At 58.6% G+C, this 25,394-nt stretch overlaps 1 protein-coding gene across 5 annotated transcripts in view; it reads left to right on the forward strand.

Moving 5' to 3' along the window:
- The window catches only part of HDAC4 (histone deacetylase 4), a 287,196-nt gene that overhangs the window by 255,469 nt on the left and 6,333 nt on the right, over positions 1–25,394 (forward strand). For all 5 annotated transcript variants that reach the window (XM_033859438.2, XM_033859440.2, XM_033859439.2 and 2 more), the window contains 6 exons: positions 1,579–1,666; positions 3,309–3,428; positions 4,155–4,252; positions 13,405–13,523; positions 14,967–15,100; positions 25,231–25,315. In XM_033859438.2, coding sequence (XP_033715329.1) covers positions 1,579–1,666; positions 3,309–3,428; positions 4,155–4,252; positions 13,405–13,523; positions 14,967–15,100; positions 25,231–25,315 — 644 coding nt within the window. The remainder of the gene's footprint in view (positions 1–1,578; positions 1,667–3,308; positions 3,429–4,154; positions 4,253–13,404; positions 13,524–14,966; positions 15,101–25,230; positions 25,316–25,394) is intronic.

Raw genomic sequence — 25,394 nt, forward strand, 5'->3', positions numbered from 1 at the left:
TCTCGGGCAGGGGACTTGCGGCATTCTCGAGCCTGCCCGTGCACGGTCCCTGAGAGGCCGGTCCAACAGGGCGTAACCGTACGTGCAGCTCGAGTTGGTTAGGGTTGGTCCTGGTGAAGAGATGCGGGTGCGGCGCGTGGAGGTGTGCAGAATGGGAGGCCGTGTGTGCAGAAGCGAGTCCAGAGGAGTCGTCTCGTTGCCAGGCCTGGGAGAGGGAACTTCTGCTGCCCCAGAAGGAGTGCTCGTGGTGCTTCCTCGTTCTAGAGCTTTAACAGTCAGGCCTCAGGTCTGCTCGCAGGTGGCCTTCCAGCTGACCTGCTCACGGCTTGGCACCGCGAGGCTGAAGTCCCAAGGTCATGACCACAGGGGTCAGCTCTCTGGCCTGCGTTTCGGGTTGTAGACACCCCTGACTGTGCACATGAGAAGCTGGCCGAGGTGGCGGGGTTGACGTGCGATTCAGGGTCCATCCTGGTCGAGGAGAAGCCGCCCGGGGGCAGCCACAGGACTTGACCCGGGCAGTTGTGCACGGAGTGGACGCAGAAAACCCTCAGCGAGCGTGATGTCTGGGGCTCGCCCTCGGGCCCCGAGACAGCAGACACCGTGTCGTGGGTCGTCAGGACGAGGGGACGGGCTGTGGCTGGGGGAATGAGCACTGGTTTGTCGGCTGGTGAAGCACGGATGGTGCAGACAGAGCTGTGGGGAGAAGCAGGAAGCGCGGGGGCAGTGCTGGACCGGGAGCCTGGCTTTCAGCCAACGGGCGGCGGAGCCCTCGGCCGCCTCGAATCCCCAGTGAGGGCATCGGGGCCGGGCTTCAGGAAGGGACCCTTCACCGTAAAGGGAGCTGTCGTCACCACCGTGCAGTCACTCCCTGGCCCAGAACAGTCCACGTGACCGAGGGGCGGGCGCTGATCGTAGCATTTCGCTGAGGTCACCTTTCTAATTCAACTCTGAGCTGTCAGATATTCTGAAGGGTGGGCGCAGATGGACCGAGATGGAATATGGAGGGACACGTCCGTGGAGGCTCTTAGAGACTGCATAGTTCGGTCCTGGGGCCAGCGCGGCCAGAGAGGCGGTGGCTGCTGGGACGCGAGGCTTCCCGCCGGGCAGCCTACAGCCCGAAAACAGACCCACCCGGGCTTCTCATTTTCTTTGGTGATTCAGGCAAAGGGAAATTCAGGTTTAGGAGATTTTCATTTTCACTTGACTCACTTTCTCAGCTCGTTTTTCCCGTTCTCAGAGACTCTCTAGAATCACTGTTACACATCTTAGACTGTGGAAAGACGCGCAGTGAGAAAGTCAAATGAGTAACTTCCGTGTCTGTGGGCCTCGGTGCCTCTGACAGGTCGGTCAGTGCGTGTTCTGGGAGACGTCCTGGGGGCATAAAGTGAGATGGACTCTCTCACCCTGGGAGCGCTGGTGGCCTGGACCATGTGTGTGTGTCAGTGATCAGCATCAGTTAACGTTTCCAAACCGCCGTCTTAGACCCTCGTGGGATTCTAGAATGTTCTATCGCACGTTGAATAAAAACTAATCAGAGCCCGGAATTTGTCTCTATTTCTCCTGATTCTCACCTGCCAGGGGGTTCTGCTACTTCAATTCCGTGGCTGTCGCAGCCAAGCTTCTCCAGCAGAGGTTGAGTGTGACCAAGACCCTCGTGGTGGACTGGGTGAGTGGCCCTTCCTTGTCTCCCCCGCAGACAGTGGGAGGCGGAGGCGAGCTTTTCCATCTCCACTGGCCATGGGATTTGGGGGCCTTACCTTTCTGGAAACTACCTCAAAGATGCAGAAAGGAAAAGCCCAAACCTGTTAGGAGTCTGTTTGACAGCTTCAGCCAGCCAATCCTGCCAATAACCCGGCTCCTGAAGGGTCTAGAAATAGGCCTGTGGTCGAGGGCAGCAGCCGAAGGGCAATCCTTGCAAAACCTCGCTGGGAGGCGGGAGTGCGGGAAGGGGTGGAGCCTGGGCCTCGACAGGGATCAAGGGTGTGGCCCGCCCTCCACTGTCACTCCAGGCGTAAAGGCCCTCCCTGCTTCTGCAGAGGGGAGCCAATTGACACTGGTTTAACCTCCTTCCCATTTTCCCTTGGGAGGGGCCACATCTGACAATCGCACTGCCTCAAAGGTAAACTCTATGAAAAACGCTATAGAATAACTGAACTCCAAAAATAGGTATACGGAGTCCTATGCTGGACATGGGGATTCTAGGGGTTCACTTTTTTCTTCTTTTTTAAGCCATATATGAAGGGGGCAGGGGGAACATTCTCTTTGGTATTTAAGATTTATTTCATCATTTTTTCTAGTTAAAAAGATCAGATACATTGGGTGGGATTATCTTTTATGCTGCGAAGTCCTTCTCCTTTGGGAAAAGAAACACCAAAACACAGCCCAGGACACCCCCAAGCTCCGGGCGGCGGGCACTGGTCAAGGGGCCCTTGGGTGCCACGGCCGCACAGCGTGGACTGCGGAGCCCGGTGTTCACACAGCCGGTGCCTTGGCCCCAGGGGGCCCTTCCTTTAGCGCCCCTTGTGGAGCAGTCAGAGATGCTGGGCACGTATAGCAGCTGAGTGCTGGAGAAGGTGGGCGTGCCGGAAGCACTGCGGAAAGTGGGTGATCCATCTGGTGCTGTCGCAGAACCGCGTGTAAGGGCTCCGCTGTCACGTGGAACAGCGCACAAGTGGTGCGTGAGTGCCAAGGCCCTGGTGTGCGCCCCTCGGCGGCGGTGGGCCTCAGTGGGACCCAGCTGGTTCCTCACTTGCAGCTGTCCCTCCACTTTTCTATGATGAGCACAGGTAGCTCTCATAAGTAGGGTAAGGATTCTAAGCAGTTCCCCGGGGTTTAAAATCACAGACTCGTGTGCGGCCCTCAAGTGTGCACGCTCTATGCAGCGGGCCACCCCGCTTGTGTGGTTTCAACACGTGGTCACTGTGATTTGGAGAAGCGGCTTGTCGTTCCTGTTTGGGCCCTGGCACCCCCATCGCTCCACCCCGGGGACGGTCTCCCGTGTACCCCAGGGTCCGGTGCGGAGCAGGTGAACGGCCGTGGTCAGCGACCTCCCCGGCCCTCACCCGCCAGGCTGTGACAAGAAATTAATCAAATAACTTTGCCTGGAAAATCGCGGCCTCTGGGGAAGCTGAGACACCCGCCGAACCTGCCCCATGGGGTGCCGCGCGGGCGAGGAGGATGCCACCTGGGGCCTCTTCCTTCTCTTCCCAGGGCCCCAAGGGCCCTGAGCTACGGGGCTCATCAGCCAGGGCCTGAGGGCACCTGCGCTGAGTCAGCCCCCACCCCTGACCACCCCCCCGCCCTTCCAGGACGTGCACCATGGGAACGGGACCCAGCAGGCCTTCTACAGTGACCCCAGCGTGCTGTACATCTCGCTGCACCGCTACGATGACGGGAACTTCTTCCCGGGCAGCGGGGCACCTGACGAGGTGAGCGGGGCTCCATCCCGTGCTGGGCCTTGGAGGGGGCGTGAGAACAGGTGTGGCCACACCTGCAATGCAGAGCAAGGGCTCCCAGCGGCGATGGGGGGCAGCCGTCAGCCTCGATTCCATCACGTGTGCCCACGTGGGCTTTATCTTGTTCCAAGTAAAGATGGAAAACAGGAGAGCATTCTGGTTCTAATCCAAACAGACTGCAGGATTTATGAACGGGTGAGAGTGGGGTGCCCTTGTCCTGCAGGAGACGCTGCTGTGTGCAGTCACAACGCATCTCCAAGCCACGCCTTTCGTCCTGTCCCTTGGGCAGGGGCCGTCCTCTCGCCTGTCCGGTGCCACACAGTGGGCACCGGAGTGTCAGGATCCTGTGGGACACCCCGATGCCCCAGCAGAGCCCCACACTCTGAACAAAGAGGCCCCGACAGTGGGGAATCCCACCCAAGGAAAAAGGATCGTCTGCCTCTGGGTCTCCTTCTGGGAAGGAAGTTGGGAAGGACAGCCTTGCTCGCAGGGCCCTGTGGGCGCACATTGCTGGCCCCTCCCCTGGGCAGGGCAGCCCCACACGCTGCACCCGTGGAGGGGGACGGGGGCCCTGCCTCTGAAAATGCTCCATCGTAGAAGGCAGTGTGTCGGGGCCTTGGGGACCCGGGCGGGCTAGGGGCGCACCGGCAGGGCCGCCGGGGTCATGGTCTGTGACGCTCATCTCTCTCCCCCATGCAGGTGGGCACGGGGCCCGGCGTGGGCTTCAACGTCAACATGGCTTTCACCGGCGGCCTTGACCCCCCCATGGGAGACGCAGAGTACTTGGCGGCCTTCAGGTAAGAGTCCCGGCTTCCTGCCCCATGGGGCATTTGGGGAACAATCGGGAATTCCCCGACGGTGGCTCCAGCTCTTGCGGGGTTTACTGTTTTCCTTTGACCTTCATCTTCCTTCGTGAGCAAGCCCCCAGCCGCCCCCCGCCTCCCTCCCGACACGGTCCCCGGGCAGGGCCCTCAGTGCCGTGAGCATGCGCCTGCAGGGACCAACCTTTCTGTCTCTGTGTTTTGGAGGAACGGGCTCTGGGGCTTCTCCCAGTTTGCTCTTTAAGCCAAAGGTGGCATCTTCAAGTCTGTCTTCTCACCTTCTGTCTGCAGTGTTCCTGTCTTGTGCATTAAATGAAAAACAGGAATCTGTCTCGCGTCTTAACAGTAAGAAAGTGATGGAGACCGAGGCAAGGTGTCAGAAAGTGTTAGGTTAATGAAAAGCGGGTGCTCGAATCTGAATGGGCTCATAATCTCCTAATTTTTCTTCCACAAAACCTTTTGTGAGATAATGGGAAACAGAAATAAATATCCCTCCTTTATCGACATAAAAATTGAGAGACGACTCCCCATTCATCCCGGTTCCTTCACGTTGTGCGGGGCCGGTAGACTCCGGCTGCAGGGTGATGTTGTAAAACACAGTGTTTGCCTTTGTCGTCACATGGTGATTTCTGCTTTGATCTGGGCCGGATTGAAGGGATTCCTGTGGCCAGAAGTGGGTGCTCAGAGCATAGATTTCCTTCTCCTGCTGGAGGAGGAGCAGGTGGCCTGCGGGTCAGCACCTGCCCGAGTGCGGGTCCCAGGGGCCCTCGGGAGGAGGGGAGCTCTGTTTGGTGGTGAAGCCGACAGACCTTCAGTCTTTGTTAAAAGCACCGTGTCTGCACCGGGCGTTGGAATCCCATGAAGCTTCCAGAGAACTTTTCTCCCTTTTCTCTTCGACTACGTGCTCTTCCTTTCCTGCATGCAGGCGTGTGGTGTGTATGTGTGATGCCCACGCCTCTGTGTGGACACGTGTGCGCCTGTGTTGTGTGTGTGTGTCTGTGGGTGCGTGTGCACGTGTGCGTGTAAGCACAAGTGTGTCGTGTCTGGCGGGTGAGATTCTAGCAGAGGACACACCCGTAAAAGTTTGGCCGAGGACCCTGCCTCGTGCTGGGGCACGGGGGGCAGCAAAGGTCATGGGTCACGTGACCCCTCGCAGCGTCTGCTTCCCTCATCTGGAAACTGGGTCCTGGTCCCCGGCCTCCGGGTGGGTGTCCGGGTCTGGTGAGGCAAAGGCCTGGCCCCAAGGGTGGCTCGGCCGACATGAAGCCTCTTCCCCAACCGCTTAGTTCATAGAAATAACGGCTCGACGATGAAACTGGTCTGTGCAAATGGGAGTCCATCACCTCCGTAGAAGGCCTGCCCCGGTCATCGCCTGGACCACTTTTTCCTCTGATCTCAGTGGTTTAATTTTGTTGTTTGTTCCTCCTCTTGATCAGACGTAATGTAATGTTGACATTTGCCCTCCCTTATTTAGGGGAGAAGGACTCCCCCAAACGGATACCACATCTGAAAGCTGCTCATGTACATAGTTAAGTATCAGCTTCAGGAAATCTGAACCCACCATCACTGGCCGGGGTTGTCACTGCCTGTCCTGAGATGCCCTCCGACCACCAGCACGTTGTCACCGCCCCCAGGAGAACCGGCCCTCTTAGGGGCTTCCTTAGAGGCAAAGGGTCTGGACTCCGCGTAGGATGCATAGATAGAGCCCGAGTGAACTCTGGGGCCTCGGGGGACCCGGTGTCGCTGAATTCTGGTGAAGGCAGAGAAGGAGGGGCTTTCTTTAAACTGTGGATTAAAGCGATAAAAACGGTGGTTCTGTCTTCCTTCAGGCCAGGTTCCGACTGGATCGGCTCCCAGGGCCTGTCTCAGTGTGCCCTGGGCACTCTGATCGGGGTGGAAAGGCCCGCACCCGGCCCAGCGGGCAGGCGAGGCGGGTCCTGGAGTCCCCCCACCCCGCCACCCCGCCAGCTTTGAGATGGACCTTTCACTCTGAGTCCCTGTTGACATTCCGTTTTAGTCTTCTGCCAGGCATGTACACGATGACGCCCTATCGAATGAACTTTGTAAAGCTCAGATAGCCTCTTTGAAAAGGAAAATTGTTTCAGGATTTTTTTTTTTATTGATTTTAATGTAAAGTAGCACTTTGAAGTTTACGATTTATGGTTCCCTGGGCATCGATCGGATGGGGGAAGGAGGGTCAGGATCCGTTTTCCCTCCTTCTGCCCCGCTCCCCGGGGGCCCCAGGCCATGCGTGCCTTCATGCTTTCGAGGCAGCACCTTGTGCTCAGACCCACGCCTGCCTCGTTGCATTTCAGGAGATCAAGCCCGAGATGAAGAAGAGATAAGAAAATTGCCCCTAATGAAATCCAGAGGCAGCCGCACTTTCTCCTGGGCTTGGAGACTTGTAGGAGAAAAGGGAACCTTAATTCAAACCAGCCAGGCCAGCGGCTTTGAAGTTTGCTGAGCAGGGCTGAGGCCTCCGGGCCAGGAGATAATGATGCACTTTTCTTAACCCCTCACTTACCTGCCGCCCGGCAGTGCAGAGATGGAGCTGGGATTGTTCGTGCTCTTAGGTCGTAGTTTGGGTTTAAATGCGATATCATAAAGGTTATCAGAGATGGCGGTGAAGCTGGATATTCGAGAGTGGAAGCTTTAATCTCTTAGTGAGTGCGAGTCGCCTTTAAACTGAGCAGCTGGGCAGGTTCATTTCACTTACCCTGACCTTTCCAGCCTGGCACGAAGGTCGAGGCTCTTTTGTTTCTTGCGTAAGGTGTGTTTTGGGTTTTTTAACAGTTTTTTTTTCTGTTGTGCTAAAATGTATATAAAACATACTGTTTGAACCACATGCGAGTGTACAGTTTGGTGGCGCTGGCTGCATTCACGATGGCGCATCCGTTCCAGAAATGTTGTGCCCCGAGGGCCCAGCGCTCGCTGCTGTGAAGATATTGACTTGAAAACTGCTAGAGGCAATTCTGTATCTCTTTAAGGGCATCCACATCCTTTCCTATGTAGAGAGTTTGTCTGAGGACATTCTGCAGTGATTTTAGAAGCAAAAAAATATTAGCTAAAAACTCAGAGTTTCGCAATCCCGTGTTCAGCAAGCCGTCACTGTACCTGCATAACAGGGGGCACACGCGGTACCGTCCTCGTGGGTGGCAGGGCCCCGAGCAGGTGAGGCGGGCATGTGATGATGGAGGGGGACTCACACCTGCCCGCAGGTGAGGGAGCTTCCCGGCCAGGCCCCGGAGGAAGAGCCGGCATGGGGTGTCGGGGAGGGTGACGTGCCCGCAGGAGCAGGCCTGACGGTGGAACCCGCCTGTCTGACCCCGACGGTTCTGGAGCCTTCGAGGGCCTGGCCAGCACGGTCACCAGCAGTCTCGCAGCAGCTCGGTGACAGGCTTGGTCCTGGGAGTGGGGGGACCACGCTGGGTCGCCTAGGCGAGCCCAGGAAGGTTGAGGGCACCTGGCCGGGACGGGGAGTAGGGCGGGGGGTCCAGCAAGGTCTCAGGGCACTGGTGTGGGAGGAGGGTGGGCACGCCAGGAGGAGCGGGCTCCAGGTGGGGCTCGGGCCCCTCAGCCTTAGCAGATTTTCACGCAGAAAGCCGGAACGTGTTCCCAGTGTGGCAGCTGGGCGACCACTGGCACCCCAGGAAGGACAGCCTTGGGGGGGGATGGGGCGGGGACAGAATGTGCTGGGTGCGGGAGCGAAAGTGTTGTGGGGAGAAGAGACAGCGAAGACTGCGGTTCCGAGCACCTGGTTGGGGAACAGGAGCTGGGGGTGCAGGCGGGCAGGTGAGCATCCCCGTGGGGCGGCGGGAGAGGTCCGGGAGGTGCCTGGTGGGCCGCCCCCCGTCGAGGTCCCGCCTGGCCCTGCAGAGACCCGCTCCTCAGGCTGGGTGGGTCGCAGGCCCCTCGGCAGGCTCACCACCTCTGGCATTCGTTCCCGGGGCACGCAAAGGGAAGGGGTGCCGAGTGCTGGGGGACTAAGGGAGCAGTGGGGGGGGCTGCGTGCTCTGAGAGCCTCCGTGCCACCTGTGTGAAGACCCGAGGATGGTGCCTGGCGGTGGTGGGAGGCTGGGCGGGCACGGGGCCTCCTGGGGGGTGACGGGAGGGACCTGGAGTGCAGGGGCGGGAGGGGGCAAGGGTACGTTAGGGTCTGGAGTAGGCATGCACCGACCCCCCCTTCCAGGAGGCTGCAGGGGCAGGGGGAGGAGTGTTCCCACCTCAGCAGGTGGAGGCGGGGCGAGCCAAGGGCGAGGAGACCCGCGGCCTGTGGGGCAGCAGCTCCGGAGTGGGAGGGGGGCCGTGGGCAAGGGCGGCCGGGCCTAGAGGGGCAGGAGCGGGACGGCGTCCACTGTGGACGGGTTTCAGCCTGCCCACCAGGTCCAGCTCTGTCCCGACGTCCGGGCGGCCAGGCCGGGGCCGCTGAGTTTCCGTCATCACCGTCTTTGTTCTGATTCTGACTCGCAGCAGAGTTCAGCTGCTGGACGCGCAGGTGCTCCAGACACTCGCCGGGCGGTCCTGGTGGAGGGGGGTCTTGAAGGGACGCGGGGGACCCCAAAGCAGGGAGGCTCAGAGGCCACGCCCACCGTGCAGGTGTGCGGAGATCCCAGATCCCAGAGGGAACGCACCTGCCCTCGCCGTGGCCCTCAAAGCAAGAACCTGCGCAACGTACAACAAAAGGAAGTTCTCAACGATGAGAATGCTGTGATTACTGCAACGGTGTTGTCAGGCACCACCCAGGCCACAGCCTCCTGTAAAGCCACAGCTGGTAGCCTCTGCCTGGTGCTTCCAGCTCACGGGCGCTCTCCCGGCTGGGGATGCTTAACTGCGAGACCAGCCAAAAGCACGGCAGTGAGGGAGGAGGCCTGTGTGGGTGAAGCTTCCAGGGGCCAGTGTGTGTGGACCATGCCTCCGGGGCACTTGGAGGGGCAGCAGGGACCCAGGGGCAGCGACCCGGCCTGAACCCCGGCTCCGGCGGAGGCCCCGGCGTGGGTGAGCACAGCCCCCAAAGACGGCGCCTCAGCCCGCTGGCCACGCCAGTCTGTGTGCCCCCAGTGCGTGCGGACCACAGGTGCGGTGGGTTTTGTGCAGGGCCCTGGTTGGGGGATGAATCGAAAGTTCCTTTCTTTCTAGAAGTTGAAGCAAATTATTGAATCAGCTCTTGCGTTTAGACTCCACTGTGAGTTTTGGAGACGGCGCGTTGGTACGCCCCGTAATCTGATCACCTGAGGTTATAGGGTGGCTTGTAAGAAACGATTCTGGGAGCTGTAAGCGCCCCATAGCACCACCTGGTACTGCCACCTTCCCGGAGCGGGAACTGGCTCGTCAGAGACATCCGCCCCATTGCCCAGCCTGCCCCTCAGCGGACGCCCAGCCCAGCTTTTCCTCGTGGCAACGTGGCCGCAGGTGTGGCCCGGCCGGCGAGCTAAGGACAGAGGGGCGGGCACAGTGTGGTGTCCGGAGCAGAGGCCCCAGGATTGGGCCCAGAGGAGGCCTCAGGAGGGCGACGGGCAGCTGCACATGTGGGTTGCACGGCTCTGCCCACCTGAGCTCCACCCCCGGCATGAGCCCCAGGGGTGCAGAGGCTCTGGGACACACGCTGCTCGTCCCTACAACCATCTCCTCCCCGCTTTCCCACTCGGAGGGCTGCACCCGGCCACCTCTTCTCTCGGGGGTTGGTGCATTCGCCTCCTTGTGAGCGGACGATCAGTGGTCTGCTACCCAGGGAAGCTCCCAGCCCACCCCTCTCTGCCCTCGGTTGCCCTGCAGAAGGCCACAGGGGACCCCATGGACACACTCACCTTAAAGCAGTGGTTTGAGAGAAGGCCTCCAGCAAATACTCACATCTTATTATTTTCAGGCTAAGCTGTCCCTTAGAATGTCATTCTAGAAATAAAATGTAAGGCCAGTTTCCCATTTCTTCTGCAGAGCCTAGTAATTGGTGGTGCGCTTTCAGCTTCCCTCCGGCACGAGGGTCCTGGGTGGGGCGGTGCTGCAGGGTTTAGAAGGCAGGCCGGTGGGATTGTCCGGAGGGCCGCCGTCAGCCCTCTTCTCACCTGCAAGGAGGCCAAGTCCCGTCGAGGGGAGGTGACATTTGTCGGGGCTCAGGGCTTACTGAAAGTCAGTGCTGGAGACCCACTCGGCACACGCCTGGCATACAGCACCATTTCAGATTTTCTTACTTCAGCAAGTGTTTGGGATTACAACCTAGAGGGTCCCAAATCAGGAAAAGGCAGTGAGTATGTGTGTACACGTACATCAGCTGTCTCAGCTGCTTACACTCGTGCCTGACGATGTACCCACACCTGCCACCCTGCACGCACACACACACACACACACACACCCTACCACACACCCACACATGGGATCAACTGCGCTTTACAATTCGTTATGATTGGCTTTGGGGTGAAGCCACACACCAAGCACAGACACCAGAGACCCTCTTGGTATTAACTTCCTTTAATGATGATTCTAACAGGGCTGTTTTTTTAATTTTGTGGGGGGATTAGAAATGCAATAGCTCAGCGATACTTCAAAGCAGAGAACTAAAGCCCCCCCAACGTGAACTTGCTTCAAAACGGCTGCCGGAGCTCTTGGTGAATGAGCTGGTGTCTGCATTGAGATGTCTGCGGTTTTCACTGAAAAATGGTCTTGGCTTTAAAATCCATACCGAGACCACGGCTGAAACTGGCCTCTGGCCTGAAGACAAAGTTTATGTGACAAGAACTTCGTTAAAATAATTGAAAACCAGCCTCCCTGGAATGATGGAGGTCCTTGTGGAGGAGCCCCGCCAGGTCCTCACGGTGGCCTGTACCTTTGGGAAGACAGACCACATCTGCTGGGCGTGGAGATGAAAGAGGACAGTTCTTCCTGGATCCCCGAGGCATTCTCTCCCTCCTCCCTGCCTGGACCAGGAATTTCCCCACTTCCGGCCCCCGTGGCAGGATTGTTAACACGTACTCCAGGCCTGCTCTGACCCAGATGCTGTGTTTAAAAGACGGCGCTCTTCTCTACTTCGTGTTTACAGATTCTGGGAACGTTTGTGACAGCGTCCCAGTGGCACAGAGAAACATTAAAAGCTGGGGCTGTTGTCATGCGTGGTAGAACTTTACCAGAGTTGTAATGACAGGAGTCTGGAGCGAGGTTGGCAAACTGCGGCCCATGGGCCGAGTCCCAGCATGTGGTTTTTGTTTTTGCAGTACGCGGGCCTCTCACTGTTGTGGCCTCTCCCGTTGCGGAGCACAGGCTCCGGACGCACAGGCTCAGCGGCCATGGCTCACGGGCCCAGCCGCCCTGCGGCATGTGGGATCTTCCCAGACCGGGGCACGAACCCGTGTCCCCTGCATCGGCAGGCGGACTCTCAACCACCCAGCATGTGTTTTTTAAGTAAAGTTTTATTGGAACACAGCCACGGCGATGTGCTCACGCATCATGTGAGGCTGCTTTCCCGTGACAAGGGTGGTGTTGAGACCACGTGGCCCAAAGACGGAAATACTCTCTAGCTCTTGGCAGGAACGCTTTCCAGCCGCTGGTCTAGAGTCACACGCCGTGTCCCTAGGCCCCCAAAGCGGGGTGTGGTCCCTGAGGCACAGAGCCTGGGTCCTTTGAAGCTGCTTTTATCGGCTGTGCAGAGACAGTTCCGGAGGGAACTGAACTGGGTGCAGCCTCAGAAGAAAGAAAAATAAAAGCAGGGAGATGTCGAAAGGCCCACCTGGGCCGTGGCTCCCTGCTTCCGGAGGTGGGTTTCTTGGTGGGCAAAGTGCCAGGCGTGCGGTCGGCGCGGGTCTTCATGGCAGAGACTCGACCAGCGCCTGACCCACCCCGCAGGACAGACGCTCCCTGGGAGGCACCCCTGGGGTCTCCCAGCGCCAGGTGGTGCATGGTCCCTGGAGCCGGGCCGGGGCGTCCTGGCTCCGCACCACGGATCCTGCAGAGAAGGACGGCTGGGTTTTCACCTGTGTGTGGCTCTCTGGGGCTCTCGGCCCTTCCACCACCTGAAATCAGAGCAATTCCTCAACAGGGTTGCATTCAGAGTACTTCCTGGATGGAGAAACATTCAGTCTTTTGAGCATTTTGTTTCTTCGGTCAAAGTTGTCTTCTGGGGTTGACTTTGCCAGCGTAAGTGGCAGCCTCACCCTTTAGTAAAAGCTGAACAAGAACCCATGGGAGCTTTCACGGGCCGCCTTGCACCCTGTGGCCGTGGCGCTGTCTGGAGTTCGGCACATGGCAGGGGACCGTCAGCCGTGCCCAGTGCGCTGACGCCCTCCCACGCGGGCCTCTGAAGACCTGGGGTGGGAGGGGGCCTCAGAGGTGACGAGCTGGGCTCACGTGCCGGGGAAGCTGCGGGACGAGGGCGGCCCCTCTGTGCAGTGGCTCAGGGCAGCAGGCAGGGCTTTCCGACACGCAGTGCGACGCCCAGGCTCCTCCGGCCAGGGATGGGGGGCCGAGTCGACAGAGGCTGCCAGCGCCGGCAGCCACGTGGCCCCTGCTTGGCCTGCCCTGGAGCCCCGGCCCCGTGCCGTGATCTGCCCACCCCACCCGCATGGGGCAGGAAGGAGACGGGAAGTCAGGGATGGTTTTCCAGACGCAGTGAAGCCGGCTCAGGGCACGGACACGAGCGCTTGACTTGCCGTGGGTCTCTCCAGTCTCAGCCAAAGCGTGATTTACAGAACAAGCCGGTGCAGTTAGGCTGCGAGCTGGGGGCGCAGGGGCATCGTGTTAACAACGCTTTCCCCCCGCCTTTCAGGTAGACCCTTCCGCTTGTTTCCCGAATGTAACTTAACCACTGAGCTTCTCTGTGTTTAGATTTCTAATCGGTCAGTCCTCTTAAGTTTGGTCATCGGTTTTCCCTTTAGAGATTCTGTGTTAGATTTCTTTTAATTAGCCTAACACGTCCCTCTGGCCCACGAGCAGTGGGTCTTTGGTCAGTCGTCCGTAGCCGCGGTGTGGCCTGGTGGGGGGGGAGGGGGCAGTGGAAGGAGAGCCCCCGCTCAGCCACACAGCCCTGCGTCCCCGGTGCTGGGCGGTGACCTCGAGGCCCTGACGGCTGGCCTTGGTGGCCGTCCAGTCCCCTCCCCAGCTGCGTCCTCAGCTGACGCTGTGTCACCTCCTCCCGCCCTTCGCAGAACTGTGGTCATGCCGATCGCCAATGAGTTTGCCCCAGATGTGGTGCTGGTGTCGTCGGGCTTCGACGCCGTGGAGGGCCACCCCACGCCCCTCGGAGGCTACAACCTCTCCGCCAAATGTAAGTCGGGTTTGCGGGTGACCAAGAGCATGGGGCGGGGGGTGCTGGTGTTTTGGGGATCAGACGTCAGAGGCGCTGGGCACGCCAGGCTTCCTCTTTAGTGGCAGCGGAAGGAAACTCCATGTTACATCTCACCAAAAGCACGACGCCGGCGCCCCCACAGAACGCGGAGTGAACAGCCCACGTAGACCGGGAAGCCGCCGCGGGGGGCTCTGCCCAGAGGTCGTGCTGGCGTGAGGTTGTACAGCCCGCCAGCGCGGGGCCCGCGTGCTGGCGCTGTCAGCCGGCGGCCGGGTCCACAGCGCTCCTGAGAGACCTGTCCTCCCACGTGGGGTGGGGGGGGGGTGGGAAGGGAGACCCTCAAACCCGGGAAGACGCGCGTAGCCGGCAGCCCGTTTACTTCGGAGTCGGAGGGGCGGAGGGCCTCTGCTTCTGCTCTGTCACAGCAAATTGTGAAGAAATGGAAGCTCCGCCCCTGCCGGCCCCCCGGGGGTCGCAGTGGTCCAGGTGCCTGGGGCTCTTCCGGGGCTCCTAGACGCGGCGCTGGTGACTCACGCGAGGCCCGGGGGGCCCTGTGCTGGCCGTCAGTGCAGATGGTGAAGGAGAGCCTGTCCCTCACCCAGCAAGGGGAGAGCGTGGGTCCGTGGAGGAGAACGACGGAAACAAAGGGCAGCCTCTCGGAGTCCACCGCCCGGGGGTGGGGGGGCGAGGGGCTGACGAGGTGACCGGGCCGAGGGCAGAAGTACCAGGGAGCAGAGCCCGACGTCGGGCCCGCTCTGCCGCCGGCCAGCCTGTGACGGGGCTAGTCCCGCAGCCTCGTTCTCCCTGGCTCCCTAGTAAACGTCAGACTGTTCTGGCCGAGGGTGGTAACATCGTTACCCATCGGGCGTTTTCTGCCGGGGGAGGATGACGTGGGTGCGGTGGAAGGACTGCGGCTATCGATGAAAGCCAGGTGTCCCAGACACGGATGTACGAGAGCCCTGGAGGGGCACACGTGGTGCTGATGTGAGAGCTGGTGCTCACTCACACGCGTGTGCTGGCACGTCGGCTGACCAGAAGCCCCCGGGCTCCGGGGTGGACGTGGCTGTGCCTAGCAGCTGCCTGCTCTGCTCTTGCCTCCTGGCCTCCGCGGTTCCAGCAGGAGAGAGAGGAGGGGCTCCCCCCGGGGTCCTCCCCGCCCCCAAACGGGATGGTTTGCGGCATCGTGAAATCAAAGCTCCGAAATCGTAATTCCTATTCCCAAGGAGATCAGAAAGAATCCCGAACCCAAATTCTTCAATGAATGGATTACAGTCCGGCCTGGCTTCTATCAGGTGTCTCCGTGTGCCAGCCCCTGGGTCTCTGCAGCGTGATGTGATGCACTCCTGGACGCTTTGATCCACTGCCAGGTGTCGGCGCCACGGCCCGGCCTTGCCCTCGACTTGGATCCCGTTTCCCTTGCAGGTTTCGGGTACCTGACGAAGCAGCTGATGGGCTTGGCTGGCGGCCGGATCGTTCTGGCGCTGGAGGGGGGCCACGACCTCACAGCCATTTGCGACGCCTCGGAAGCCTGCGTCTCTGCTTTGCTGGGAAACGAGGTAGGAGAACAGGAGACGGCGGCTCGGGGCCCACGCAGCTCAGGGCCGGGGCTGCTCTGCTCAGCTGTCCCCGCGGTGTTCGCGCTCTCTGCCGCCCACACCTAGGAGGACTGTCACACGGCTGACCAGGCCATCCAGTTGTGGCCGGAAGGAGGTGGGGAGAAAGACAGGACCCGTTTCAAAGGCAGAGCCCATTTCTCTTGGGAAGACGGTTCAGGATCTGCCTTTCAAAGGCACTCGGCTTCACGTGTGGGTTACGGGGAGAACGCCTTCACTGGTGTCCTGCTCGTGGACGGACGGGTCTCTGGGGCGTTCTAAGGCAAGTTCTGGGGGAGGAGTCACCACGCCATCTCGGGGGCCGGGGCCTGGGGCCCCGATTCACTGTGGCTCTCCTGCTGCTCTGACCCTCGGGAGACGCCCAGGGCTGGGCTCGGCACTGTGGCCTGACGGCCCGGGCTCAGGGGGTCGGGTCTGGACCAGGAGGGAGCACTTCTCAGGGTTCGAGGGGGGGCGGGCCACTGGGAGCATTCCAGCCCAGAGCGCCGTGCGGTCCAGCTGGGGCTTCTCACGCCCACCGGTACTCCTGGTGGAGGAAGCCTCCCAGCCGCGGGCAGACGGGACAGGGCGGGCGAGGTGCTGCCGGGGTTGCTGCTGGGAACCTGAAGTTCGTGACGGGCCTGATTTGTAGGTCCCACCTTGAATTTCAGAAATGTGCTCTTCCTGAAACTTTAAATCCATCCATGGCCTTTGGACGTGGGGTCATATACCAACCTCCTGACCCCATCAAAGGAGCCTGGGAGGTTCCCGCCCGCCCGCCCACGGCGTGGCTTTCTCTTGCTGCGTGCTGTGGTGTCACCATGAAGGTCCAAGGAGAGAGCCGCTGGTGTTCGGGCAGCGCGGGCCAAGTGCCCTGGGTCACCGGCCCAGCCTGCAGCAGAGAGGTGCCCGGGGCCCAAGCTCTCCAGACACAGAGGGCCTCGTGGGGGGCTCCGGGCCCACGCGGGGACACCCAGAGACAGCTGTGAGCCCTGCTCTCGTGCCACCCCTGGGACTCACCTCCCTCACCCCATCAGGCGAAGTGGGGCTTCTCCAGGTTTGCAAAGCGCAAGGACGCTCTCCCAGCAGGGTCAGGGTTACCTGGTGCCCAGTGGGGGTGGCCGAGTCCAGCCGTAGGACGGGTGTGTGCTTTCTGGAACAGCACCGCCGATGGCCGAGCTCAGGGGCGGACGGGGAGGGCTGGACCCCCGGCACGGAGGCCGAGAGTAGGACCCGCGGCCAGAGTCGCAGGCCCGGCTCCCTGTGAGGCACTGCCTGTGCGGCCACCTGCCCGTGGCTGTCCACAGCCTGGGCTCATGATGAAAGAGGACAAGGCATTAAAACAACAAACAAACAAACAACCACAAGATCCAAGCACTGTGAACACAGGAGTTTCCTGATGCCCGAGCCCCATAGTGAGAGCCCGGCCATCAGCGCTGGACAAGTGGGGACACGGGCCGGAGCTCACGGGCTCCCTGGCCGTCCACTAGGACAGGCCGCTGGCTGGCAACGGGGGTGTGGGCAGTGGGCTCCGGTGGGCGGGCACCCGGGATGGCTCCGTTTTCCCCTGACAGCCTTTGTGTGTCATGGATGGTGTTCATTTTAATCTAAGTCACAGGTCCTGGATCCAAGGTCCTGGTGGCATCTCTCCTTCCCGGTCGGCTGGTTAGCCACACGCGTGAATATTCCCCAGCAAATACCCGTTTGCTTCCCAAAGCGTCCACGGCTTTTCACCTTCCCTCTCGTCGTTTAAAGCAATCTCCCCCGTAAATTTTACCAGTAGAAGACAGCTGGTTTATATATTCAAACCATCCTGAAGCCTTTTGATTTTTAGAGCCAGTTATTTTATAATAACAATAGAGAACCCGGCTTTCAACTAGGCCTGTTCCTGCACTTCTAGCAAGAAAATGTTCTTTTACTGAAACACATCAAAAAGCAGGACGCGCTAGTTTTATCAAGGTCTCTTAAAAATCTTTTTAATGCCGGGAAGTTGGACGGCGCTTCACCCCTCTGCCCCGCGGCCTTTGATGATGCTGATAACGGGGCAGCCAGCTGCGGACGGCGGCCTGTGCTGGGTGCGCCGGCCCCCGGAGCCGACCGCCCGCGGGGGGACAGCAGAGGGGCCCCTGCGGGGCTGGGGCTGAAGGTCGGCCTTGCTTCCAGAGTCACTGTGTTGGATAGTTTGAGCTTCAAGCCATTTGCTGTGGCTTGAAGTGACAAGCCACAGTGACAGTGAAATGTCACTCAAAGTGCGTGGTGCGTGCAGACCTGCGGGGAGCCCGCTGGGCAGAGCCCAGGGAGGGGCCCTGGGCAGGTGGGTAGTCACTTCTGCCGTTACATGTCACCCCCAAGGGAAGGTTTCTTTGGGGCCAGTTCTCTGTTTAATCGTGTGGCTTTTCAGGGATAAACGCCACCCTTTCATTCAGCCCAAGTTCATGATCAGTGGAGAAGGTCACGGGGGGCCAGGTGACCCGCAGCCTTGGGGAAGAGGCTTTCACGCAGGAATGTCTCTCCTTTGTCACGTCGTCATGCTCTGTGAGGGTGCGGAGGGCGACAGCAGTAGCTGCGTATGTGAGACGGGGGCCGCGGAGCCCATGGTCCGCCTCCAGCCCGCCAGGCTTCTCCTCCCTCATTCGCTCCAGCTCACTGGCGCACACCTCACCCAGTGGCCGCCTGCGGGGTGCATGGGCCCAGGTGCATGGCCCAGGTGCGTGGCCCAGGTGAGGGCAGTGAGCCGCCTCCCCTCTCCACCTAGTCTCCCAGACCCGAGCTCACCAATGTTCAGAAGCTGGGCCCGAGCCCCTGTCCTTAAAAGTCGAGGGAGCCGTGCCCACAGGGGGCTGGCCATCACGGTCACGGGGAGTAGGGATGAGGCGCTGACTGCCCGACCCAGCAGCAGGGCAACTCCCAGGGCCGCTGAGCTCCGGCCCGTGTCCCCACTTGTCCAGCGCTGACGGCCGGGCTCTCACTATGGGGCTCGGGCATCAGGAAACTCCTGTGTTCACAGTGCTTGGCCCTTGTGGTTGTTTTTTTTTTTTTTTAATGCCTTATCCTCTTTCAGGAGGATTTCAGCAGTGACAAAAATACCAGTGAGACAGACCTCGGGCCAGCAGTGGGCTGGCCGGAGGTCAGTGCAAGGACACAGAGGATGTTCTCTGCAGTGGGGGAGGGAACCCGGGCCTGTGACCCCCTCAGCTATGGGGGCAGGGCTGACACATCTCGGAAAGTGTCGTGAACATTTGGTCACTAGACTAAGTCGGCCGTGGCACCCGGCGGCTTCCCCGGAGCGTGACGGCGGAGCAGGCCGCCCACCACGCCAGTCGAGTTTCCCGGCCAGAGCCTGCGCTGCATCGGGGGTGTGGGCCGCCTGTCCCCTGGTTGGCTCCCCCGCCTCTCCCACAGGACGGGCGCTCGCCCCTTGAGAAGCTGCCCTGCGCCCTCTGCAGGCGAGGGCCCCCCCCACCGGGAGGGGTGCCTGCCTCACCGCAGCCCCCCTGCAGGGACAGAGGAGCTGGGGGAGGGGCCTGAACCTGCCTCCTGAGCCCTGGGGATGTCGTCCTGGGCGCACGCCCTCCACTGTCCGCTGAGTCTCAGTCCTTTCACCCCTTATTGAAAGGAGTCACGACCTTTAGCCCCTTATGGTTTATTTTTGCTGTTTAAACACTGTGTTGAGAACCAACCTGACCAGGTCCATAAGCCTTTGCGTTTTCACTAGAAGGGCTGTGAGAACACGATGCCGACTGGTCCCAGGTAATTGCCGAGGCTGGCAGTGTCACCAGATGCAGTTAAAAGTGCCGAGGCCGTGGAGCCTGAACCGGCAGACGGGCACCGCACCCACCTCCCAGCCCTGCGGGAACCCCAAGGCGGGCGCCTCTAGGGGCAGGCTGTCACCGCTGGGCCCCGGCTGGCGCTGTGCTTCCTGAGTGCCCACGGGAGAGCTCGGGCTGGTGGGCAGCTGGCGGTCACTGAAGCCACAGGGAGTGAGCAGGCGGGGCCCCCGGCCGCTCCCGAGGGGAGCCAGCAGGAAGGCTGGGACTGAGGCTGAGGGCAGAGGACTGGGGCGGAAGAGGAGGACCGGAAACGGACCTTGGGCAACAGCCCTGGTGAGACCGCGGAAACGGCCACAGAGAAGAGGGGAGATGCGGGCGCGCAGGTAGGGACGGCCCACGGGTCCCGTCTGCTCTGACTCTCACGTGGGAGAGAGTTTGCAGGTGCGTCTGTCCGGAGGGTCCGCGGACACAGAGGAGAGCAGGTCAGCAGAGCCAGCCTGCGGGCAGTGGGTGTGGGTCAGCTGGAGAGCTACAGGGGGCCCTGCTAGACATCTTCTGTCTCCTTAAGAAGAAAGGAGGGCAGGGGCACCTGCTGGAGTGGCCGGGGGCCTGAACCTGGAGCGGGGCTGTGAGATGCGGGAAGGTTACTGCTGGGCTGGGACGGCGGCTGTGTGGCTGCCCCAAGGGGCTCTGAGGGGGCGATGGGGCGTGTGCACCTGAGGACAGGGGCCTGGGCCTACATCATCTCACAGTTTCCTGGCCGGCCCAGATACTCCCAGCAAAGTGGAGTTCTGTGTATTCTGAAAAACACAAACTCTGGCCTAGCTTCCTCCGGGATATCCTAAGGACTGTTTTCTTTGGTGCTGTAACCTCGTGACTCTTCCCACTTGCGGCGTGGGCCCTTGTAGACTACAGAGCAGGAAGCCACCTCCACACCTGCTACGACCAGCGCAGCCCCAGGCTGTGTCCGATCCAAGGGTGCAGGGCTTTCTCGCCCTGGAGCTCGGACCGGGAGGGGTGCCACCTTTAAGGCCGGCTTCTTAAAGGTTGAGCTTAGGATACGCCTCCTTTCCAGTTTGGTTCTGACGTCCAGCACACGAGGTACACGTGCCACAGGGCGGCTGAGGGCTCCCTGTCTGTCGCTCGGGACACGACGTTGTCCACAGCCGGCCCCCTCTTCTCTCCCAGGGGAGGCCCGCGAAGGTTCCCCAGCTTGGCGCCTTCCAGACAGAGGCGGGCGTGCGAGGGCACACGGCCCGGCTCTCTGAGCTCACGCGGCCTGGACCAGACTTCCCACCAGCTCCTTCTGGCCGAGCAGGGCTGCGGCCACCTGTTTGCTCTCCATCTGGGGCTGCTGGACGCCTCTCTGTCCTTCAGAGCTCCCCGCAAGCTGCCCGCCTCTCTGCTCCGCGTCACTCTGTGGCCCCCACCCCGCTCAGCGCGCCTGACCTCCTCTCCCCACCCCTTCCCTGCCGTCTCCACTCGGGCCCCTGCATGAGCATCGCCACCCACCCCCGCCCGCCCCGCAGACCCGGGACCCTGCTCTGTGTTTCCCACTAGAAAGACGCTCTGTGAGGCTGGGGGGAGGTTTGTCTGTTTTGTTCCCTGTTGGTTCTTACCGGGCTGCTCAGTAATATCTATTAAATGAAAGAATAAAATCCCAGGCAGTAGGGGATTTTGATATTTTGAGATGTGAATTCTCCCCGCTTCCCGGACGTTTTGTTGTAAGTCAAGGCTGGGAGCGTGCGAAGCCCCGGGGCCGGCTGGAGACAAGGGGCCGCCGTGGAAACGCGAGGGGGCAGACGTGGGCTCGAGGTGCTCGCTGGACGTGACCGTGGCAGAGGGTGCTGGGAGGAGGGCCAGCCGCCAGCCGCGTGTGGGTTCTGCTGGGGACATGAGCCGTGGGGATCCCCCCCGCCCGGGACGGGGAACAGCAGGACCTGGGTTTAAATGTGAGAAAATTCCTGGTGCCACGCTCTGACACACCCCTCTGCCTCGAAGTGATAGGTGATTTTTGGAATGAGTTACTTTTTAAAGAATTGTTTTTTCTTAAAAGTGATAAAACTAAAATTCTAGCAGACTCTTAGAGTTGGGCCATAACAGTCAGGACACAGCAAGTCATGCTGCAGTGAGGACCCCAAACCTAAAAGGCGTGTTTTCTGCTCCAGCTCCGTGCCCGTGAGGGGCCTGGGCTCTGCCCCTCATCACCCTCAGCCTCGGGTGGCCAGGGCACTCGGGGACACTCCCGTCGTCACGGGGCTGCCCGGCAGTGGGCACAGCAGGAGGCTCCATTGCTGAATCTCTGGCCCCGGACTCACCGGGTTGTCTGAGAGTCACGCCCGTGCAGTCTCCTGGGACAGGAGGGCAGCCGCATCTCTGAGGCAGATCCTGGTGGAGGGAGGGGTGGGTCCCACGTTTACGAGGTGGCATCAGGGTCTTTGTCCTGCGGGCCGTCAGCAGTGGGGGACGACCCCCAGCGACACGGTGTCTCACGTTTGATCCCTGCCAGTCTGCAGGGTGGCACGGCACCAGATGTTGTAGAGGATCGCGTCCTCATGCCCTGGAGGCCAAGCACCTTTTCACGTGTCTCTTGACCACCCAGCCTTTCTCTTTGTGTCTTTTGCCCATTTTTCTATTAGACCATCTTTTTCCAATTTATTCTTGGGGGAAGGAATTGGATGGAGGGATGGATGGATGGGTGGATGGATGGGCAGGTGGACCCGTGGAGGTTGGGAGTCCCCTCTTTTTCTCTTCTCTGGAAGAGTGAGTGTAGGATCAGAATAATCTGTCCCTTGCCTGGGAGGGCTCTCCTGGGCTACGGGTCTCCTGTGGATGAAAATTTTAAGTGGCTGATTTCGTCATTTTTGATCCCTTCTTGAATTAATTTTGGAAAGTTACACTTTACCGGGAATTTTTTCCACATCAGCCACGTTTTCAGAATCATTGGCAGAATTAATATCGTTCTCTCACTGTCTTTCATTTCTGCTATTCCTGTAGTCGTGGTGCTTCTTATCCTAGTGTGTTATTTGTGCCCCTCTTTAGTATTCTTGATCCGCCCTGCCAGAGCTTGTCGATTTAATTAGTCATTTCAAAGAATCAACTTTCAGCTACAGTATGTTTTTTTCTTTCAAAATGTCTTTCTGCCCCTTTCTGTGTATTTTCTTATCTTCTTTCTCTGGGGCTGTTCTGTTCTTGTGCTCATTTCTTAAATTCAGTTCTTAGTTCTCAGTCTTGTTTTCCAATATGTACCTTGAAGGTTATAAATGTCCCCCAGCACCGTGTTTAGCTGCGTCTCACACACTGTGATGTGTGGCATTTTCATTATTTTTTATTTCTATGCATTTCATAATTTCTGTTACGATTTCTTCTTTGACCCACGATGGGTGTGTTTACCATGTCCAGCCACAGGGCTCGTGACTCTCTTTCTGTTTTCAGTATCTAGCAGATGGCACCGTACTAAGAAAAGGTGGTCTGGGTGGCAGGTATCCTTTGTGGAGACTTGCTTCATGGGCTAGTACGTGTCAGTCTGTGTAGACGCTTCCACATCCGTTTGAAGTGACGTGTCCCTCGTCTGTTTTACAGAGTGTTCCATTTATTCCCACGAAACCACCCTTGCTAACTGTGCTGTTCGTGTTCTGGTTTCCCCTATTGATTTTTGTCCGCTTGTCTGCGTGATCTAAGAAAGACGTGTCAAAATCTCCTACTAGGATGGTGCGTCTATCCGTCTCTCCTTTTAGTTCTGTCCATTTTCACTTCATACACTTGAAAGCAGTTTTACTAAATATATACAAAGTTTAAATCATTGTACCCTTTGGATGAGTTGACATTTTTATCATCGTGTAGTGACCTTCTTTATGTCCGGTTGTGGTTTTTTTCCTTAAGTGTGTTGTACCAAACACGTAAGGTGCTGCACCGGCCCCTCTTTATCGGGTGTGCCTGATGTGTGGTTTTTAGCCTTCTTCCAATGTCCCAGGTATGTCCTTTGGCAAATAGCGTAAGGCTGGATTCCATTGTCATGTGTCACGTCCTGTCCAACCGTCTGTGTTTTACGTGCAACTGAGGATGATGCCTCTATTAGTCACGGAAAATCCTCGGCCATCGGCACCGTCCGTTACCCACCCCCCAGTCTCGTGGGGACGTTGACCTCCTCTGTCCCTTGTCTCTGGGCCCCGTTCAGGCTCATTTCTTCAGTTGTTGCTTCCAGGTTACCAGTTTTCTCTCCAGCTCGTCTCACTGTGTTCCTAATTTCTAGGAAATTATGTTTTCATTTCTAGAAGTTCCATTTGGCTTTCTCTCAAATATTCCGTTTCAGTTTCAGTGATCTCTGGTCCTTTCACCATTCAGTAGTATCTTATTTTTATTTTTAATATATTAAACATGCTTACTTTATAGTTTAAAGCTGATCATTTCAATAATTAAAGTCTTGGAGGATCTAAATCTTCATTTTTTAAAAACAATTTCCACTTGGGGATACTTTCAGATTTACAGGAAAGTTGCAGAGCTGCACACGTGTCCCTGCAGACCCTCAAATAATTCCCTCTGTTATTGCGGTCTTACTCAGCATGGGGCGTTTCTCACAGCTGAGAAACCAACCCTGGCACATTGCCGTTGAGTGAGCTCCAGGACGGAGGAAGCTTTCACTCATTTTCCCCTTTTTCTGTTTCAGGGTCCTTCTCCTTAGTCCCCTCTGGGCCATGACACTTTCTCAATCTTCTGTTATTCTTGGAGGCAGGCTGGCCTCTGTTTGGAGGCAGCCTGGCCAGGTGTTTTGTAGAATGTCTGATTCTCTCCCTCGTGACTGGACTGGAACAAGGGGCTGGAGGAGGAAGACCCCGTGGTCGGGCGCCCTTCCCATCCACGTGGTGCCGTCCATGTGGTTCACCTCCGCTGGAGCTGACATGGGCGCTGAGTTAGAGTGTGCTGGTCAGGCGTCTGCAGCGAGCTTCCGTGTTTCCTCTTCCCACGTGGACTCTTCGATGGACATCACACAGCTCAGCTAGGACGGGGGGGCAGGGTGGCAGGTGGCAGGCTCCACCTCGCAGAGACAGGGTGTGCACATAAGTTATTTGGAATCCCTCTTAAGGAAGATGCATCTCTTCTCACTGTTTATTTGTTTACTCAGTCACTTATCACGCCAGTATGGACTAGTGGATATTAATTTTACATTCTGAGATATAATTCAATACCTGTACGTACTTCATTTCCCCTTGGCCCCGCGTGTGTCCCTTTGACACGCCCGCTGTTTTGTCTTTGAGCGCGTCCTTCCCTACCCTCTGCATTCAGGGTGCTCCAGGCTCATCCTGCATCTTCCCCGCCCCAGCCCTGGAGCAAGCCATTTCTCCAAGGAGCCTGGTTCCTTTTATTGGAGAGAGGTATTAGAGACCTTGTCTGTTCTTCCTGACCCAAGTTCATGCTCACTTACTTGTGTGTCTTGTGATTTTTGTGATTGGGAATCCATGCTTCCTAGAAGTGAACTGGCAGTGCTAACTGGCGGCCTGGCTTGGGGATACACGTGTCCCTCGAGCACTGGTGGGACCTGTGGTCCGTGCGCGCCCGCTCTGTCCACTCATCCTTGGCGGGGCGGTGGTCATCACGGCCAGGCGTGCACAACCCAGGACCTGTCCCCCGTTATCTGACCTCCCCGGGCTTTCCCAGCTTTGTCCCAGAACCCAGCAGGTCTCCCCCAGTTCTGTAGGCTTGTCTGGTTGTTTACACTGTTCCCGTATTTGTGAGCTATTTCATCCCACGTTTTGGGCGGTTCTGTGGCTGCTGACGGGCGGGCGCGTGCGTGCCTTCTGACAACATCTGCTGCGGGACTTGCGGAGGAACGCAGAGCACAGGTTCCCTCGCTGAGGTGCTGCGCGCTCCCTTCCGCTTACCTTTTTCCCCATTACTGGAAGGAAACCCTGAATGGGGGATATTCAAGCACTATTAGTAAAACCCTTATTTATAGGGGATTTGAAACTGATATTTCCAAAAAGTAATGATGCCTCCCCTGATGTTATGCTGTGGTATCAACAGTGGAGGCCAAGTTGCTGCCTTTCTGTACCAGGCACTTGTGGACACCATCCGTCGTTCTGCTCACAGAGGAACCCACAAATATACCTGATAGCCTCCTAAGAAAAATACCTTAAGGAAAATAAATCTATTCTTGTAAAAAATTTCCGTAATAAATGCCAAAACCACATTTGGCTTCTTAAAGCTGTTTTGTTTGCTCAGTAGCAAGTACACTTCAGAAAGACGCTGACTCTGGACATCCCATCTTAACACACACGGGGATTATACTGATATTAATTCAGTATGTATTCTTCTTCTTTTCCCCAGCTTGATCCTCTCCCAGAAAAGGTTTTACAGCAGAGACCCAATGCGAACGCTGTCCGGTCGATGGAGAAGGTCATTGAAATCCACAGTAAGTGGCCTGGTCCGGTGCTCAGCTGGGAGACCCTCCTGGGGGAGAGACCCAAGGGAGGAGGGAGGACTCCGTGGCC

Source organism: Tursiops truncatus, chromosome 7 (genome assembly GCF_011762595.2).
Source record: "Tursiops truncatus isolate mTurTru1 chromosome 7, mTurTru1.mat.Y, whole genome shotgun sequence".
In the NCBI taxonomy this organism is placed as follows: Eukaryota; Metazoa; Chordata; class Mammalia; order Artiodactyla; family Delphinidae; genus Tursiops; species Tursiops truncatus.